The sequence below is a fragment of the Hyalella azteca genome, unplaced genomic scaffold (assembly GCF_000764305.2).
Source record: "Hyalella azteca isolate HAZT.00-mixed unplaced genomic scaffold, Hazt_2.0.2 contig11811, whole genome shotgun sequence".
Classification (NCBI taxonomy): Eukaryota; Metazoa; Arthropoda; class Malacostraca; order Amphipoda; family Hyalellidae; genus Hyalella; species Hyalella azteca.
In genome coordinates, this window is record NW_025941794.1 from 30,757 (window position 1) to 50,698 (window position 19,942).

Below are 19,942 nucleotides of genomic sequence, written 5' to 3' on the forward strand. Positions count from 1 at the left end.
ACAGTCACATATTCTCTAATGTCATAGCCTTATCTTGTCTTTTATATTTGATTTCTGCAGATTGAACTTTGCATTTCTAAGTTTCATTTAGTAGGTGTTCCAGGATAGAGGGCTGCCAATTATATATTTTAGCTAATAAATTGCTATTGAGTTCTTACCTAAGCTCAGTATGCGCTCATATACGTATCGCGTATTGCGTACGTGATTTTTATGAAGTTGACCCGTCATTAATTGGAGGTAAAGTGTACATTTTATAATTGTCTCAATGAAACACTTGGCCGATTCTCTCGTAGGCACAATCGAGCATCAAGACCATATTTGGCCAAAAGTGTCGTGACACCAGAAATGATATCGCATTGAAAGCATCTCAGTTAGAACGGACGAAAGCTTAATTTTTAATTACCATCTTTCAAAGAAGTAATTCTTGCAAACAGACCAAATTTCCCCAAAGTTGTCCAGACTGCCACCCTCGTTATGCAAAATTCACTCGCTGAACTAGAAACTAGCATCGTTATTCATCGGTTGTTCATGCAGTGGAATTATTTGCCCATGAGTGTGCCGTAGTATTAAAAGTGTCTTCTACATGAACAGTAAACGTCTTTTCCTGTACCTTAGCTGTTGAGGTGTTGATGTCAGTCCGTGGTCTTTAGATTGATTAAAGAGTTTGATTAGAGTAGTGATCGTTGTAGACTTGTTAGTGGCGCTGTATGTTTGTGAATAACTTAGACAAATTTAGCAATGTTTGATGAATCCTATTTTGTGGGTAGATTAGTATAATTTTTGAATATATAATTAGGATATACCATATTTTGTGTAGAGTACCAATATAACCGACGTAGCTCTAGCCCGTTATATGGGGTGCAAGTTGGCAATGTTGTTGGATCTATGACTGAAATGCTACTGCTTTAATCATTTCTGATATTGTTGATCTGACTGCCCACATAAAGCAAAAAAAAAACTATTTCCAAACTTGCTTCGGATTTTCTACACCTTACATTTTTATTTCGATATATTTAACGAAAACTATCGCAGTTGAGACGTAAACCGAGCTCACGTTATGCATCTCTTCGCCATTATTCTTCCTCTGTGCCATGTATTTAAACCTTGCTAATAAACCTATTATTTGTGAGTAAATTATTGCACGATAAAAATTATTCTAGGTGATATAAATAGATTGACATTTTACCAATACATCTTTTTCGTATCGTCTACATTAAAAATATTACAAGCCAATAATCCTTCAGGTCTCTGCCTTTCATCCCCATGTATGATGTCGTATTTCCTGTATATTTTTATTATTGTTATTCTGCGAGATGATTTATCGTGTTATTTCTTAAGCAGCATTTATCTTTGAACTCGTACTAAGATAACATCTGTATATACATTTATGATAAACCATTATTCACGAAGTAAATTATTCAGAGTGCACGATGTATGAACATTACCGCGATAACGTACAATCGCAATTCATTCATTCCATATCTTTTGTTTCTTGGATGATAAAAATGTAATAATTAACAGTGTGTCATTTCTTTTATAATATCGTAATCGTGGTTCTGAGACTCGAGTCTTTTTTCAAGCCGTCCTATGTCCTTGATTCTGGGGGGGGGTCAGGTGGTGGATGAGCTGTCTCTTATACACATCTAGATGTGTATAAGAGACAGGTGGCTTAGTTGGCTCTAATTTTACCAACGGTCAAATTNGGCTCAGATGGTGGATGAGGGAGGCTCAGGTGGTGGATGAGGGAGGCTCAGATGGTGGATGAGGGAGGCTCAGATGGTGGATGAGGGAGGCTCAGATGGTGGATGAGGGAGGACCAGGTGGTGGATGAGGGAGGATCAGATGGTGGATGAAATGGGGCCGCCAATAGTGGAGTTAGGTAAAGGTAGAGGGGATGGCCAGAAGGTGGTCGCCTCCATGGGACTGTCCCGTAGGGAGGAGACGATGAGAGTCGTGCTAACCATAAGGAAGGAAGTGCTAACCATAGATGATGTGTAGATAGTCTCTACACCATAGATGATGTGTAGAGTCTCTGTAATCTATGCAGACTGTACTTGATGCGCGCTTCACTACGCTACAGGGATTGGGCTTTTATTTCACTTCAATTTTAGTTGTCAGCTACGATGTATTAATAATTAATAATAATTTAATGTGAACTAGTTGACGTAACTGAAAGCATGTTCTCTAAATGTTTTTCGCTAGGATGTTTTTTTTTAATGATGTGAACTTCCTACGAGTTTATCGTCCAAGTTAACCCTTATATAACCTATCATAGTCCTTTCTGACGTGCACCACTGTTCATCGCTTGTTTTTGGTGGATTTTTACTCCTCTTCCAATGGATGAAGCTCGTCGCGTCCGACTGTATGTTTCATTTACGGCGCCCAGTTTTTGAATGCGGCCATGTTCCCTGCGAACGGCCGACGCCTCGCATACGCGCTGTCGTATTTGTGTAGCATTTCATGTGTCTCTTCCTAGCATTTCGTCTCTTTGAGATGCTGACGCTGCTCCTTGTCCGCCATCTTTATCGCGCTGGCCCCATTCTTCCACCTCCCATGTGAATAAGGAATGATTTTTTAATTTAACAAATTTATAACCATGGAGACCTTCCGCCTTGATGAATAAGACTAATTCTGACTTTATGTGCATTGCAGCTTCATGACAGATGAGCCAGCAGGCCTCGTTTGTATTTTACTGTAACTCGTGCCATGAGTTCTGTTCAGCGACTTCTCCCCATAGATTTTCCTTTACTTGAGTAAGCAACTACCATCAAAATTATACTGTACAACATTGGAATTTTACTGGTAATATTACGTTCTAGTAATAATCGCTACAAATTTGTACAAATCGTATTCCATTCTTATGCAGTCGTTAAGAAACCGTACGAATGGTTACTGTAGCGCATCGTATTGCGTGTGTTTTAGCCTTTGTGATGATTGGTTTCTTGTTTATCAGAAGATTATTGTATGAAGGCTGTGTTGCGAGGTATTCGGGGTTGGTGTTTCATGTGATAAATGTACTCTTAATTCAAATTTATTTTTCTTTTCGTCTCTCTGCTCTTGAGATTTTCTTCGTATTCAGTAGTACAACCGTGTTCGTTAATTACTAATGAAGGAATAATTATGTCTTTTAATCTTGTCTGATAGGATGCAAACTAGCCATCCTACCCGATAGTTTGAATATCAGATTTAGGCCCTTCATAGTATCGGGTGGGTACTCCTACATAATCTGCTGCGTATTTACATTTCTATTTAATCTGCTGCGTATTTTAAATTAATCTGCGTTTTTCAAAATCAAAATTTATTATGCCTTGCTATATCACATCAAACAATAGTATCAACATGAATTTTCGATTCAGACATCAATGACGCGAGACAGTGAACATCATCAATTTCGACATCAAAGACGCGACAGTGAGGCGTCAATGACACGTCAACCACATGTCGGTTACAGACGTTGACACGTCGGTTCGTCTCTTAGCTTTTTACCGGAATCTTTTGTGTAAAATTTTCGTTCTCTGCACGTTTAAAATCTAAAGGTTCGCTGTCGTTTGTGCCTGCATAAGAGCGTTGAAATGTTCATCTTATAATTCAGCCTTTCCTGTTGTATACTTGATAAGTGTTGACTTTGATGTTATACCAAAAACTTTATGATCTTCTCCCTCGTTCTTGTGAGGTGAATGGGACTGGTTTTCTTTCTCCCTAACCGTAGTTAGCGTGGAACCCGACACTTCAACATTAACATCAATTTACTAATTTTCTATTAGAGTTTTTTATTTTATATGCAAAACCATCGACGACAGTCAGCACTTTGGTTTGTTGGTTTGAAGCAAACAACACTTACGACGAAGGTCTGCGATTTTTATTTAGGGAATAAGCAGGATTCTAAATCATAAAATTCTAAAGTAAAAAGTTTGCACAACTTCCTATACAAACAAAGCTTTGCTTTGCTTATTCCATGCGTCGCAGGGGAGGAGCGTTGCAAGCCGTTAGAGCTTCCAGTTTTCGCCTTCTCTTGTGTGACGTTCACTAATTCTGTATATTTCATTGCATTTGTGAGTTTATTTTATTTCAAATTCTTTCAAGTTTATTATATACTGAAATTCTAACGAAGCCCACATGCTTGCACCGCTCCAGGGGTCTGGCGCTCCCCCGATCCTCGAGTCAAAAAATGTGAGCTTTCTGAGACTGAACTCATTTAGGATTAATGAATTATAGTTTATTTGAACCTCTTTTGTCAAGGCCTTTAATGTAAGTTTTGGGAATGATAGTGTTCTCTGCAATGCAGGCCATGCAGCGCTCTCGTAGTATGTGGACGAGCTCCTCGTAGTCAACTTCCTTGTGTCATCATCTTACTTTTTGATTAGGTCCTTTAGCTTAAACTTCTAATCATTTCTTCCAATTCAGTTACTAAGAAGAAGTAGATGTTTAAAGCTTGAATACCGTTTCATTCAATGGGCCACTCAGAGGGGACTTCTGCCGCGTGTCTGCGCGCGTCAGAAGTCCTATGGGATTTCGCGTTCCTATAGGGGGATTGTACCTGAGCGCCCCACTGCTGAGCTCGCGGTGTCTAACTGTAGGTCTCAGTTGTGGGGTTAAGTTATTATGTAGGCAGGATTCCTTACATTTCCCTTCTCTGTCTCTCTCGTGCGGGCGGCCGACGTCCCGTGTAAGCGACCTCTTGTTCGAGTGTCTTCGTTTCTGTTAATTTTCAGCTGTCCCTCCTTGTCACTTCGTCTCTTTGAGCTGCTAACGCTCTGCTTCTTTCGAGCCAGCTTCAGCGGGCTGGACATCTTAGACCTCCCGCCTCTTGTGGGCGATGAACAATTTTTGATTTGAGAAACTTCTGATAATTGATACCTTCCACCTCGTTGGAGATGTTCATCTTGACTTTCGGCGTGAGATAGCTAAATAACTGAAGCGCTAGTAAACATGTGGCCAATAAATTAACTTCATTCAATGGGAAGGTTTCATACCTCAGAGATGTGAGCCCGTACAGCCACACCTGGGGCTGTGAGGCAGGTTCAGCTTCCATGCCAACAGCAATAGAACATTTTGAGTTTTTTTACATTCATTAGCTCTGATTTAGATTAGTACTGAATTTCATCACTGTACAGTGTACATGTCTACCAGCGTAATATGAAATTTAATGAAAATGGCATTCATCCTGACAAAAAATAAGATGTTAATCAAAACTACCTTTGAGGGATGTTCACTTTTGCAATTTTATCTGAGACATAGTTTTTTCCAGAATGGTCGTGCTTAGAAATTCAAGAAAATTTGTGAAAAAAAATTCACAAATTCAAGAAATTCAAGTGAAAATTTGTTTTCAAAATAGCTAGTGATTATCAATCACATTCTCCTCACTATAACGCAAAATAACCCTAAATATCTCTCAGTTTTCTTATACCACGCATTAAGAAACTACCGTACACAAAATTATGTATCCCATTGGATGTAATTCTTTCTTTTACAGATAAAACCATTTTCCAAAAATGCAGACGTGGTCTCATTGGGTGTAAACTAGACATGTAAATTTCTATATTTTCTTACTCGTAAATCTGTTTATATTAGGATTGACGAAGCATTACTGGCCAGATGTTGCGCGTCGCCGCTCTGACTTTGTTTTCTAGAGCACCGAAGGATGTCTGTAACAAATCCACTCTTGAAGGATCTTAAAAGTAAGTCGCTATGTGTTTACCAGTCATTAACGTATATTTTGCATGTATTGAAATATTTTGAACTTATTTCAGTTGTCAATAGCTAAAAATGATTTGACATAATGTAGTGATATTAAGTTAATTTTTTTTCTCAAAATTATCTATGATCAAATAACTATAATACTTTGCTATATCACTGTTATTATTATTATTATTATATTTTTTGCCTATCTCGGAAGAAAAATTCGTTTGCGGAAATGGGGCCAACTAGGGAAAATTTGGACCGTAGGAATAAGTTAGCCTTTATTGCACTGCAGCACCGAGTAATATTTGTTTATCATTTTCAGAATACATCTTGGCGCTATCCCAGCCGGTGAACAGCTATGCCATTCCACTTAACAGCCGCCCCTCTCCAGGATCGTCCTGGACCGTTGATCATGAGGCCGTTACCTCCATCACCCCGGGCCTCGGTGAGGGCAATGTGCGCGGTCATTACGACTCGGCCGCACCGAGTGCGCCGCAATCTCCAGCCATTGCTTCTTCAAAAGTCACCAGCCGATGTGAAGACACTCGAGATTCTCTATCTTCCTCTCCTGAATGTCAACTTACCCTCAACCGCTTGTCTTTTGAGCCATGCAGTCACTGGAGTGCCGAACCTAGCGAGCTTACGCATCACCAATCTCAGTCTGTTGGTGCGTGTAAATTATCCACTCCTAAGACTTTGCCGTCAGATCATCAATGTTTATTATCTCCAACTCCTTGTACTTCTCACCCACTTTCCCCTGTCAGTGATGATCCCATTGCAGGCAATACCTCACCGATCTCTATGACAAAGTGCCCTGCTATTCCACACAACCAAGAACTCAGCCCCGCGCGAATATGCAGTACCAATGTAACGACTTTAATTGATACAACCGCGCGTGTAGTGTTGCCAAGCATTGCTGATTCCCACCCTTCCTTAGCTGCAATGTGTGAGACTCTAGAAGCAATACTGAATGACGGCCTGCAAGAAGGAATATCAACGCCTTTTGGATACCACAAGATCTCATATTGGCAGTGGATGTGTCAAATAAAAGAAAAGTGTGTAGGAAAATTTCCGCGCGCTATTGATGAAGTACTTCAGTTTTCGTCTCTAAGAGGCTCCAAAGCTCGAGGTCGTTTGCTTATCCGGTATTGTCTTCAGTATGGCTGTCTCCAAGTGCCTATAATTACCAAAATGAAGCAAGATTCTTTTCCAACGTATTATTCCTCCGGGTCCATTCTTGGTCATGAGATTTTGAGTGAGATTTTCCTGTCTTTAGTGAGGCAATTGGATACTCTTACATTCGACCTGAATTTAAGTAACTGGGCGTTTTTAGACTGCAGCTGGCACCTGCCAGCCACTTGTTGTGTGGACCTGAATCCCTGCGTGGGTTTGGGGATGCACCTCGGTCACGTGGCGGGCAGAAGTGTAGTGATGAGAGTCGAGCTCAATGGTGCAGCGCACAGGTCGGGCTTGATCCATACTGGAGACGTAATTTATGCAATCAACGGAAAAGTAATTCATGGATTCAATAGACAAAATGTTTCACAATTATTGAAAGAAGCCAAAACAAGTTCTGCAAGTATTCGACTCAAAATTGCGAAAGGCTTGGACATGCATGGACGTGTCTACCCTCCTGTGCTATCGCTATTGATTAAACTGGGAGTGGATCTTGAAGATGCGAGGGAAATGAGAATAGTTGAAGAAGAAAATCGATCGGCATCCGCGGAACTTTTGCAGTCCCAAATCAGTTCTAAATCTTCTGTGTGCGATTCCCCCATTTCTGGGAAGCCTAAATTCCAAAGTGGACGTGATAATGGCTCCAGCATCACAACTTCGCCTTGCCGCTCCTCGACCGTCGAAGCTTGCGACCGCAGCTACAGGGCCATCGACGCGAAACCTTGTGACGACCTACCGAGTGTATGGCTCGTCGGCAGCGTCGAAGTTGGTAACCGCGGAGACGTCGAACTGATAAGCGATGCAATACTGACTGTGTTGCGCACGTGTGAGACTCGTCAGCACATTCCCGTGAACTTCAATACTGGCGAAATAGGAGTGAAAGTGTTGTCGCTGAAAGGAAAAACATTGCTCCAACACAGCTACACTGAAATATCTGCCTGTGGAAGAAGGGAATCGCACCCACATTACTTTGCATACCTGGCTGGGGACACGACCTGCTCTTTATCTGCCCAGTTCACATGCTTCGTTTTCCGAGCAGCCACGGTCGAAGAATGTTCTGAAATTCTCCTTACTTTGGCTGACGGATTTCACAGAACGCATTGGGCTGTGTGAGTGTCATTGGTGTGTTTTATTTTACATTAATCTTTGTAAGCTAAGATAGGCAGAGATAAGAAATTTGTCTTTAGTCAAGTGTAGTAGACATAAAATTATGTCTACGCATTTGAAATTTACACGATATCTGCAATTTTAATGCAATATTATTGTATGCCTATTATTTGCACTTAACACTCTTCAAATAAATTAAATAAGATTGTGAATTTATTGGAGAGGAACTAGAATACCAAGATAACCGCTAAAAAGTAGTATTTAGCCATTAAAATTTGAATTTTTAATTCGACAAGTCCCATTTTATGTGACTAAACTATTACATAAAATATTAGGCTCCAATTTTTACTGTGCCGATGCAGAATTTGTTTTCTTCCTTCGACGGATTTGAGATCCACGGATGTCACTGATAAGTATGTTTTGAAATCCTTCCGTTCCTTTTTGTTACAAAATTAGCTTTAAAATTCCATTTATGGCTCTGGTTTACGATGGCCCATGCTGAAAAATTCAATTGAAATGAGAATCACTGAAATATTTGGTGCATAATTATTCAGCTGATCAAACCAACTAATTTGTCTTGATTTTAATGCAGAAAACACTATAGTTCCGCGCATTCAAATATTCCAATATGAAGGAGTCTAAACATGAGGTTGTAGGTGAGAATTATGTCGGAGGAATATTCGATTTGTTTTTTATATAAAAAGACGATTGCTTATTATTACGCATAATGTAGCGTACTTTTTCGGTTATACAGAGCACATGTATTGTATCATCTGCCTGCAAGTAATACTGCTCCGCAAATTATCGTAACGTAGGAATTAAGTTTCTTGTAAGAATAATTGCGCACGCTTCTTACGTACAGTACCTATATGTAGTTTTACTTTGCTTCCATGCGCATTTCTATTGGACATTTCTCGCGTACATTTACGCACTCAGGCTCTGAACACCTCACTTGGCAGCGGCAGACCGTTATGCACAATTTGTGAGATAGAAGATGCTTCTTCCGCTATTATTTGTCGCCTCCATGTCATTATTTACAGGTATTAATATTAATTGATCAGAATAATGATGAAGCTTCTTATTTATGCTTGGTTGGTTCTGTTGATGCCTGTTTGTCTTTATGGTAATCGACGACTGCTTGTAATTATACTAATTAAATCTTTGCTATGTTTTTGCTTGGCTCTATTTTTGATTAGTTTTTTATGATGAGATACGAGTGATTCTGATTATATATACAAATGCTTTGCAGCGCTTATGTTTGGTTCTGTTTATGCTTCGTCTATGCTTGGTGGTGCTCATGCTTGCTTGTCTTTATCTTTATCTATGCTTAGTTGTGATCATGCTTCTTCATACACAACTTGAATATATTACTACATCGTCTGATACTGAGGCGGTGCGTGGCAGCTTGTCGGTGCAATCATACTGCATTATACTCGAGTTGTTATCATGTTCTATGCTAGTCGTGTATGCAAATATTCTTACTATTCAGACGATAAGATTGAATTTTTACTTGCAATTAATGGGCGTTAGCTCTGGCTACCAATATTGGTCGTTTGGGGCGTGTTTGTTGTGGATAGTAGATAATTGTACTTACTAGGTTGGCGAGGCTGGAAGGTATCGGCTCCCAAGGCCACTGACTGCGTTAATAGACGGTTAGCCTCTGCTATTATTATTGAACATTTTAATCGGTATGGAAGAGAACAATATATATGAGATGAAATCTAACCAATAAGAACACATTAGCTTCGTGAGGAAAGAAATAAAAGTTCTATTCGTAAATGAGATTTGGCATTTGCGTGACTTGGTCTTTAATGAGCTCTCCCCGTTTGCCCCATCATTGATGATGCTTGTAAGTGTGGCGAGTCCGAGGGTTTGTTCTATCTACGCATTCCATTCTCCAATTTGTTTCATGTTAATAACAATTTCGTTTGTTATCCTCTATCTTAAGAATACCATTCTTCTCTGAGCCTCTACAGTAACCGCACTGTTCAATTGAGTATGTTGTCCCAAAAATTACAATGTAAATGAAGAAAAACGTTCGCGAAATGCGCTAGTCCTTTAGAGGATTACTATTTGGGTTCATGACCTAATGCTGTAGCCTCACATATTTGTTATTGAAGTAATTCTTATTTAATAATTTGTAGTGAGATTCTTGTTACTGGGTTCTTTTGGATATTTTTGCAGTTGGCCTACGCATTTCAATTCCAGTAAATAAAAAGCTACGAATTTTGAGGAGTAGATTTTTTAGCGTTAGTTGAAGCATAATATGTTAATTTTTGCAATTAATGATAATATTATTCAATGTTGTAATTGGAACTCGACACGTTCCTTAACTACTTGTTTTTCATTTGCAGTCCTTGTATATCACAAGGACAATCGATTGATGATATAATAGGTATTTTTGTGACTACATTCTCCAACGTTCTTTCTAGTCTCACTCTAGTCATTTCCTATATGCATTATGTTAAAAAACTAGGTAATTTTACAAACAGCGTGATGCTTTTGATACATCAAATTCTTATCATAATTCTCTGTCGTAACTCTTGACCGAGATTTGATCTTTGAACGATGTGCGCTAGTAATGCAGGCATAATGTGGAGTACACCAGCGGCGTGTTCTTGACATGGTGTCGTCGTACTTGGTGTGCGCCAGGTAATGTAAGGCTGCTTCTCGTTTCTTTTCTTTATTTATAAATAATGTTAATTACGATCAAACTTCGTTTGTCAAAAATAGCTTCCCTTGTAAAAATTGATTGAAATTTCACCAATGTGTCACGTTGTCCATGAAAAGAATTTACAGTCTATTCACGAGTTTGATATAAGGAACCTGCTGAATAATTAAATGCCAGCAACTAAATTAGACTTACTCTTGGCGATCAGATACGTGGCACGTGCACTAAAGTGCTGACGATGTTAATATATCTCATTTACCTTCAGTCTGGGACACTGCAGCACACTTTCTCAGCGTGTGAATAAAAGGCGTGTCGAGGTGTCTCATTTTGGTCGGAAACAATATTTGCAGTTGCGCCATGAATTAATAGCGTTAAGGAGGATAAATTTGTGAGTAGCTTTTTTTAAATTAATAATTATATCTTTAAATATAGCTAACCTCATCATCCATGACTTTTAACCTTTTCGCGAGCAGGTTACCCTACAGTATAGCCCAAACTGACGTAAAATTATGCTCTCCTACGTCTCCGGTTCAAGGCCGCTCCATCATGCCAATTACCAATGAACTGCCAAGAGTGCACTACATAACATAGCCCCCTTACACCGCCTAAGAATAGCCAGTACAAATCAACGTTCCGTGAATAACGTAGTGTTTTGAAGGTATTAGTGAGACCAACTAAGCATTTACATTATTTCAATCGCAAGGTTAACAGAAACGAATCAGTTCTTGAAATATTCCTTGTTAACATTCCTGTACAAAATTATGATTCATTCCCATTTCTTTGATACGTCCACGTATTCGCCATCAGGTCCGTCATAGCCTGCAATAGGCAAGCTGCTCAGGGGCCCGTAGCTCCTGAAGGGCAGGGCGAATTGATCCTCTTGGATGGCCTCGAGCCACAGCGACTCTGACACTCGCCTCAGCTCCTGTAATGATGGATAAGTCAGCACTTAATTCTTAAAGGGCCTCGAGAGACAGCGGCTGACGCTAAGTGTTCGTAGCAGAGCGCCAAAAGAAGCGTAGGTGATTTTGGCAATGTCATTGGTCATAAAAAGTTCAAAGTCCAGCAAAATGCTGTGGTTGCGGACCGATGACGCAGGCATGACGCACTTGTTGCCAATGCGATGTGGGTTGCCCGGAAACTAATGCTAGCGCCGAGCAGGCGCAAGCCAAATTAAGTCGGTTTTTGATGCATTGAACTGGAGCAGGTTGAAGCGCATCCAGTCTGAGACGACTGGATGCGCTTCTGAGACGTCCATGTAGACAGACATACGGTCCTGCAATGCTGCAGCGTCAGCCGGCGCACAGTAGCCATAAATTTGGGCGTCATCGGCGAATATATGGGGCTTCAATCTATGTGAATCAATTATGTGCAAAACGTTGACAGTATATAACAGGAAGAATATTGGCCCGAGGACTGATCCTTGTGTTACACCGCAAGTGACCAACGATGGCGTAGACCAGTGGTTCCCAAACTTTTTCAGGCTGGCGCCCCCTTTGGCTCCCTGGTGAATTTCTAGCGCCCCCCACAGACACATATAAAATCATGCGCCTCTTACTAAAAAATTGTGTTCGCTGCAATTTTAAAAGATAAAGGTTAAACACAAATGTGTATTTCACAAATAGGACCCCTTTTAGTGAACCATTGTGTTTTTCAGCTGTTCTAACTGCTTCAGCACTAGAAACCTAGGACTTCTCGGGCAAATTTACGGCCGGACTCGTGGCCGCGTGCGGTCTCATGACCAATCTCCAAATTCAGTTATCAAGGAATATTACCCAAACCAATGAACGCAGCTCAATAAAACTTGGAACATGTATTCATCAGATCTTAACAGTGACGTTAAGTTGCGAAATATTTTTAAATATCACCTTCATTCGTGAGTTTTGAACAAAATTTTGAATATACATTCCTAACTACCAAACGGTGTTTTTTAGATTGAAAAATTTTTATTTGACCGTCGTTTGCGAGATTTTTTTCCTTTTACCGTCATTCTTGGTTTTACACTTCCTTATTCGCTTTCGTTCGCAAGTTATATCGATATAGGAGAAACGATCGGCTTGAGCCGTTTACGTATAGCCGTATAACTCACAAACGAAGGCAAAACGAAAAAATTGTAACGAGCTAAACATCACCGATGCTGAGGTTGGGTATTAAAATACTAAATTTCGTTCAAATCTGTTCAGTAGTTTGGAAGACATTTCTTGATTACTGCGAATTTAAGCACGTATTGCTGTTTAAATCACGAATGAAACTCGCGAACGAAGGCACAATCGAAAAAATTTTCACGAGCTAAACATCACCGTTCGGTAGTTACGACTGTAAATTCAAAATTTCGTCCGAATCTGTTCAGTAATTTGGAAGAAATTCCTTGATCACTGTGAATTCGGCCCGTATGCCATATAAATATGGCAAAAACAATTGAAGGCAAAATAAAAAAAATTTTCACGAGCTTTACATTACCGTTAGATCCTAATGAATACGTGTACCAAATTTCATCGAGTTAAGTTTATTAGTTTGAGAGGTATTCCTTGATCATTGAATTTGGAAATTGGCCGCAAGTCAGGCCGTTAATTTGTCGGAGAACTAAACCCAGGAGAGGTTAAAAAAATATAACTCAGTACTCACTACAGTGAGTGACAGTGAGCGCATTTTCTCGTCGACGAAAACGTGAAGTCACGGACTGACATGACAGGCGGACAGACGGACAGACAGACAGACGGACGGACATGACGAGCACAATAGTGCATTTTTTCCATAAATGAGTAAATGCGCTAAAACAGATCTGGGTGAAAAAACCATCGCTGGGAGTCATGTGCTGCACGTGTTGTGTACAAATCGTCAAACAAACGTTCGAACTTCTGACTTCGACTTCGGACCGCCGCCCCCCTATCGCCCCCCAAACGCCCTCTTCTTCTTTACCGCCCCCCAAAATCTTTCCATCGCCCCTAGGGGGGCGATATCGCCCACTTTGGGAACCACTAGCGTAGACGAAGAGTTCCCGCGTCGAACGCATTGGAATCTATTGCTAAGATAGGACTCAATCCACCGCAGAACTGTGCCGCGCAGGCCAAATGATGCGTCAAGTCGACGTAATAAAGTGGCCTGGTCGACCGTGTCAAATGCAGTCGACAGGTCGGATAAAGCCATTGTCGCCGCAGTCTACTGCTCGCAGAATATCTGAGAGCACCTTCAGCACAGCGGTTTACGTTGAGCGGAGATGACGGTATGCAGACTGGGGGTGAGGCACGAGACCGGACTGCTGAAGATGGTTGTTCTGCTGTCGAGCCACAACGCGTTCCAAGAGTTTCGACAAAATCGACAGGTCGGAGATGGGTCGATAAGATTTGGGATCAGTAGCGTCAAGGTCTGTTTTAGCGCATTTTTCCATTTATGGAAAAAAGGCGCTACTGTGTTCGTCATGTCCGTCCGTCCGTCTGTCTGTCCGTCCGTCCGTGATTTCACGTTTTCGTCGACGAGAAAATGCGCTCTCTGTCACTCACTGCAGTGAGTACTGAGTTATATTTTTTTTCAATAGAGGCGTAGTGTAACCCGATTTGAAATTCTCTGAAGTTCTCGCTGCCGGTTGAAAAGTTCGACCAGAAAAGGTGCTAGGTACGACATTCCCGTTTAAGTAACGACATTGGCAGCGGATCGCTGCCGACGCACGCGCATGCAGCGATGATATCGTCACTGCTTGCTAGACAGCGCGCGCATGCAGCGATAACATCGTCAGCTGTGATGCACGCGAATTCGTGGAGCACGCAGTTGAACGAGCACAGCGCAAAAGTTGCTAACAGGGCATCGGCTGACGACGCTAACACAGCAAAAATTTTACTGTGTTGGGCAGAAGGAAAAATACGCTCACCAGAACAAGCAAGGGCTAAGAAACTAAACTCTAAAGTAAATGTCTGAAAGAGGCCGTCGAATTCGAAATAAATTTCTCAATGATAACCCGACATTGGAGAGGCCACGCTCATCAGGATGTTAAGACCATCGCTTCTAAAATCCTGGTTAGGTTTAATGAACACTTGCAGAAAACAAATTCCTCAACATCGGTTAATAAGGCAGATTCGAGCCAATCTGGCTTCAACAGAATCTAGATCTCTCAAAGACAATTTCGCCTTCTGCTCTTGAAGACGAATCTTTCAAAACTTTTGGCGTGGGCTGAAACAGAAACAGTTGTAAAGATCCTTTGGAAACAAACAATTTGAGTGTACGATGGCTTCATCTGACACGAGGGGTGGCTTATGCAATAAAATAATATATCGACCTAATTATTAATGTTTATACTATTTTGTATTAATGTGGAAAATGAAGATTTTTCAATGAGCCTAGGAAACTTACCTAATTAAAAAAACTACAAATTATTATTCAGGAACGATAAAAATAATCATTAAATGAACTTGAATGAGCTTAATTTACACTGATTATCCACCTATCTTGAAGCATTATGTTCGCGTCGTCGGTAGCGCTAGTTTAAATTTTGCGCCATTAGAAAAATCGGGGCTCATTTAGTTGGAGAGAATAAACAAATAGATGACTTAAGGGACACATGCCTTCAAGACACAGGTAACCTCAGCTGGAAATATCGTAGTACCTCCTCATTTCACTTGAAACACTAATTATTATATAACAAACCTGCAGGGCTCTGTGCTGAGAGTGGAGCGCTGCAGCGAGTATGGAGCTCTCATGGCACACCTGCCTGTGCTTATAGCGCGCCCACTGCAGCTCTACGTTGCGACGCGCGTGTAGCTCTTCACTAGGCAACTTAGCAGCTGGTCTCTCGCGCAGTCTGTCCATACATACGTTCATACTCACGCATTCAAATGAAATCTCGTTTCTCAAATTATCAATAATATGGAATAGAGTACCTTTATAGCATTCAAAAATTGCTTCTATAATTGAATTTATTACAGAAAGACCATGATAAAAAGTATGTATGGTGGCCAGATTTCAAAAACTTGTTTCCTGTTCAGATTTGTAAAACGTTTTTATTAATAATTCGAATTCACTTATGATATCAGCAAAAATAAAATGCAAATTGCTTATTGATTCAGTTATTTCTAATACCTAATGATGTTATTTAATAATGATATAATTAGATGTCTAATGAATATAAAATTTTCATAAAATTCTAACCATGTTTTGTTAACATTTTATTTAAAGAGGCGAAAACAAAAAGGCCATTTTTAATGGGACAAATCTACAGTTTTAAATTTCTTCTATCAGAAAGTATGTGCAAATAATAAAAAAATATTCACTAGCTAAATTTATTAAATCACTCACTTTGCTTCCTGTTTGAGTTTCATGGAGATTTCAGCTTCTTCAATAGGTTTGAGCTGCCCTTCATTTTTTTGAAGCTTGCGGATGGCCTTTTCAAGACGCCTAATTTTCTTCTCCTCACGGGCTTTCTGGATGACTGGATCTGTTTTTTTCTTCTTCTTAAGTGGCTCTGCCCTATAAATTATCGGGCCACATTAACATTTAATGAAATATGAAAATGAGCACACAAACAAGAAAGCTTTGATGTTGTGTCACAGATTATTTTAAATCAAATAAGTAAAATTCCTTGTCCAAGCTTCCATTAAAAAAGATTTGGGGCGTTTGTAGAGGCAGGATCACAATTTAGTACAAAAATCAATATAAATTTACATATTTAAGCAACACATGAAATGGTTTTTCATTCATGTATCATAAGTGCAAAATTCTTAAGTAAAATAATTGGTTATAGTTAGTTGTAAGATTCATTGCAAGCAAAGCATTACCTGAGTGCAGATGTGAGTTGCACACATAGAGGTCCAGATTGGGTGCTAATGAAACGCACTCCCAACCTGCCTACAAGAGACTGGCATCTGCAACAGTAAGAAATGTACAACATTAAAGACTAAAATGTTCATTTAAAAAGCATGTTCTTACATTTTGTTCTTCATAGGTGACCAGAAATTACAGAAAATAACAACAACCCATGTCCAGACACCTGAATGTGTCTGCAATATTGTTTGATGTCTAAAAAAGGAAAAAAAAGAGAATTTTTAATAGAACCATTTTCTGGTCTTCAAACTACTGTACTGTATTTAGAAAATTAGCACTACTAAGCCAAGAGATGAGACTAAAAATTTATCCAGAAATAGGTACATTACTTTGGAGCAACAGTATTTTAGTAAGAAGTTAAAATTTTCCAATCCTTACCAAGCCAAAAACAAACAGAAAATTTGATTTACCATCAATGCCCTTAACTTTGGCAATAAGTTAGTGCCTGCCTTCAAAAGAAAATCTGTTTTGTTAACAGAGCTGAATCAAAAATTTCTGGCGTGATCAAAAATGCTTCATGGTTATTATGCAGCAATTGAACCCTTTTAAATTGTAGTGTTACCAGTATTATACATTTTTTATTGAAGAACAGCTAGTTAAGTGCAGTAGCCGCTATGTGCATCAGTGACAAGATGAATTGACAAAATTGAACTTATCCTCCTGTCTTCCAATCAGGAATGTCAGGCCAAATTTTCCAAAAATCACAGATGTAAAAGATCATTTTACAGGAGCTTTCTAGAAGTTGAAAGTAAAAATTTCCATTTTTTCTTGATTTTTACTTACTTGATTTTTTTCTTGATTTTTACCCCTTTTTGTAAGACTCACCCCCTGCAGAGTTTGGTAATTGTGTTACCAAGATAAGGATTTTAGGTCTAATATGTGCCAGTATTAATATGGATTTGTGGCAAAAACTACCGTCAACCGGGGCTACTTGGGATGATTTCGAAAGTTTTTCATTCATAACTTCTTACCATGAAACATTCCATAAACAAGTTTAGGCTCATTTCAAAGCTCTTTGCAAGGGCTATCACATGGCTTCTCCAAAAAAATTCCATATGCTATTCGTAAGGTGTCAGAAGCAAAAAAAGTGTTTTGAGTAGCCCCGTCAAATGGGGCTACTCGGGACACTTGGAATAAAACTTCATTTTAAAACATTTGAAGAGGGCAGAGTGTACTCATCCATTACTAACAGTACTCTGAAGTCTTCCTATTCATTGTAGATGATGTAGAGGTAGAATAAATGACCTTTTCTGTAATTTTTATTTTTTACTTGTTTTTCCATTATTGATATGATATTACCATATACATTAATTGCCGTATTATTGATGCAATATTACCGTATCCATGGAGATGCCATTGAGCATTTACAACAACCTTGTCCACTGCAAGCTTCATATCAGCAGCCTTATAGCATTTTTCTGTATCTGTAAGCATACAGGACAGCTTGTAATTTCACACCATTTTAATTGGGTTAAGTGAATTTACTATAAAAAAAGATCATGAAAAACATACCTGAAACAGAAAGGAATGTTTTAGTGATAACCATCATATGTTTTGGAGAAATAAATCATATTTTAGGTCAATTACTTTTCATTCTATGATTCCTGGTGCACAATTCTATATATGACATTCTATGCACAATTTTGTGATGACCATGATATGATGCACAAATTTTTTGATAAGTGAATTTTTTTCCGCTGAGCAAGGTAAATGTAATCAATATTCTTTGTTTTTAATCAATTTTTTTCTTAACTGGAGCCTTTGCTGAGGTTCTACTGTAAATGCGTTTTTGGGGGTGTCCCAAATAGCCCCGGGGGAGGTGTCTCGAGTAGCCCCGCCATGCGGAAATGGCTGCCATTTTCTTTGGATTGAGGTATGTAAATTCTGCAAAAAAGTTTTCATACTGACACTTTTTTTAAGCAAAATTTTTTAATATGGCAAATATTTTTTTTACTACAGACCTTAGCAGAAGTAACTTTTCAAAATATTGTTTTTCACCACTTTTTCAGGAATTATTCAAAGCTAGTAAATGTAGTATTTTTGAACTTCCTTTATACTACATAGATGGGAAAAATATTGATGTTTACACCACTATATTTAGTTTAGCAATAATCCAATTAGTTTTGATTTTAAAAAAGTTTTATGCCATGTTACAGGACTGTCCCAAGTTACCCCGCCCGTCCCGAGTAGCCCCGGTTGACGGTATTATCTACAACTACAAGCACAGGCATTTTTTTCACCTTTATGCTTTTTGAACAGCTTCTATCTAATTTTCCAGCTTGGCCTGCTAGGCAAATGAGTTTACAGTTAAAAATTGTTTTTTAAGGCTCATAAATTCAATCATAGCTCAGCCTAAACGGCTAAACTCAGAGTCAGAGCAGGCTGCAGGCTCAGCAGTCAGCACTCAGCAGGGCCTCTAAATGGAAAATTGGGCAGGTATGATCACCTTAAATTGGACAAAAATGCTTGTAAATCTAGCTAATTTAACAAATTCAAACAGCCTTTCTCCAATTTATTTACAAAAAAAAAAAAAAAGAATGACTATTTTTACCTGCAACTTTAGAAAATAACTAGAAAACAATTGTTCTTACCTACAAATCTGTAATTCTAGGAAACTTCTGCCCAATATTACAAATTAGTCTGGGTGGAATACATATCTCAAATAATCATAGAATGGCAATGAAAATATTTAAGATTGATTATTGCATTTTAGCCTGGTCACTTGCTCCTTCTCAGTTTAAATTGTTTAATCACTTGAAAATATTAGCAAAGTTATAAACTACAGAGACAGTCTGCTTTTAGGGATTCTTGATTAAATCTGTATGTCAGTAATGTCACTATGTGCAATTTGTACCTGTTGGCTGTTAGAAATATTAGTATTAGTAAGTATTAGTACTACCCTTCAAAATTTACACCCTAGGTCCGGGGTCCCTAGCCAGTGGCCAGGCCCAGGCTCGCCAGCTAACCCTAACAGTCCAGACAGTCAACAGTGCAGTTGCAGTGAGTGTACAGTAACAGTTCTTATACACTAAACCTGAGGCAGATACTGAATTTCTAACCATTCATACAATCTAAGATGAAAATTATACTACACATTTTATTACTGGCCTACCTACCATAGTCATAAGTAAGCCTCTGCCTGACTAGCCAAGTTGGGAACTTGGGACTTGGGAGTGCTGACCTCACCGCCACAGGTGATAGGTTTATCATCTATGCTGCTATGCATATGGGTCATAATAATCAATCATTCTAATGGGTAATGTTGTTGTGTCAAATAAATTTATTAGTATTAAGATTGATGGCCGGTATTTAATAATTATTTAGGAAATATAGCTAGGCTTGCAGCCAGGCTTACCGGTGAAATGTACAAAGAAATCCCGTAGAGGCTAAAGACATTGCAGATTAGGCAGCTAGATTTAACTTGTTGTCGTCCGTACTTTTGTAACTTGGTAAGATTCCTTGCTGTCGGTATGACGGATTCTTTCCAATTGACTA

At 39.2% G+C, this 19,942-nt stretch overlaps 2 protein-coding genes across 2 annotated transcripts; one reads left to right on the forward strand and one right to left on the reverse strand.

Annotated features, from left to right (window-relative positions):
* Positions 1 to 5,342: 5,342 nt before the first annotated feature.
* LOC108681201 lies at positions 5,343 to 11,080 on the forward strand. The gene is made up of 2 exons (XM_018170207.2): positions 5,343 to 5,678; positions 6,005 to 11,080. The coding sequence occupies exons 1-2, from the start codon at positions 5,642 to 5,644 to the stop codon at positions 7,969 to 7,971; spliced, it is 2,004 nt and encodes a 667-aa protein (XP_018025696.1). The 5' UTR covers positions 5,343 to 5,641; the 3' UTR covers positions 7,972 to 11,080.
* A 278-nt stretch (positions 11,081 to 11,358) lies between these two features.
* On the reverse strand, positions 11,359 to 19,942 carry LOC108681195 (39S ribosomal protein L40, mitochondrial). The gene is made up of 5 exons (XM_018170200.2): positions 19,803 to 19,942; positions 16,402 to 16,488; positions 15,923 to 16,093; positions 15,275 to 15,428; positions 11,359 to 11,561 (listed from the first exon to the last, which is right to left on the reverse strand). Exons 1-5 carry the CDS (start codon positions 19,841 to 19,843, stop codon positions 11,403 to 11,405), a joined length of 612 nt encoding a protein of 203 aa, XP_018025689.1. The 5' UTR covers positions 19,844 to 19,942; the 3' UTR covers positions 11,359 to 11,402.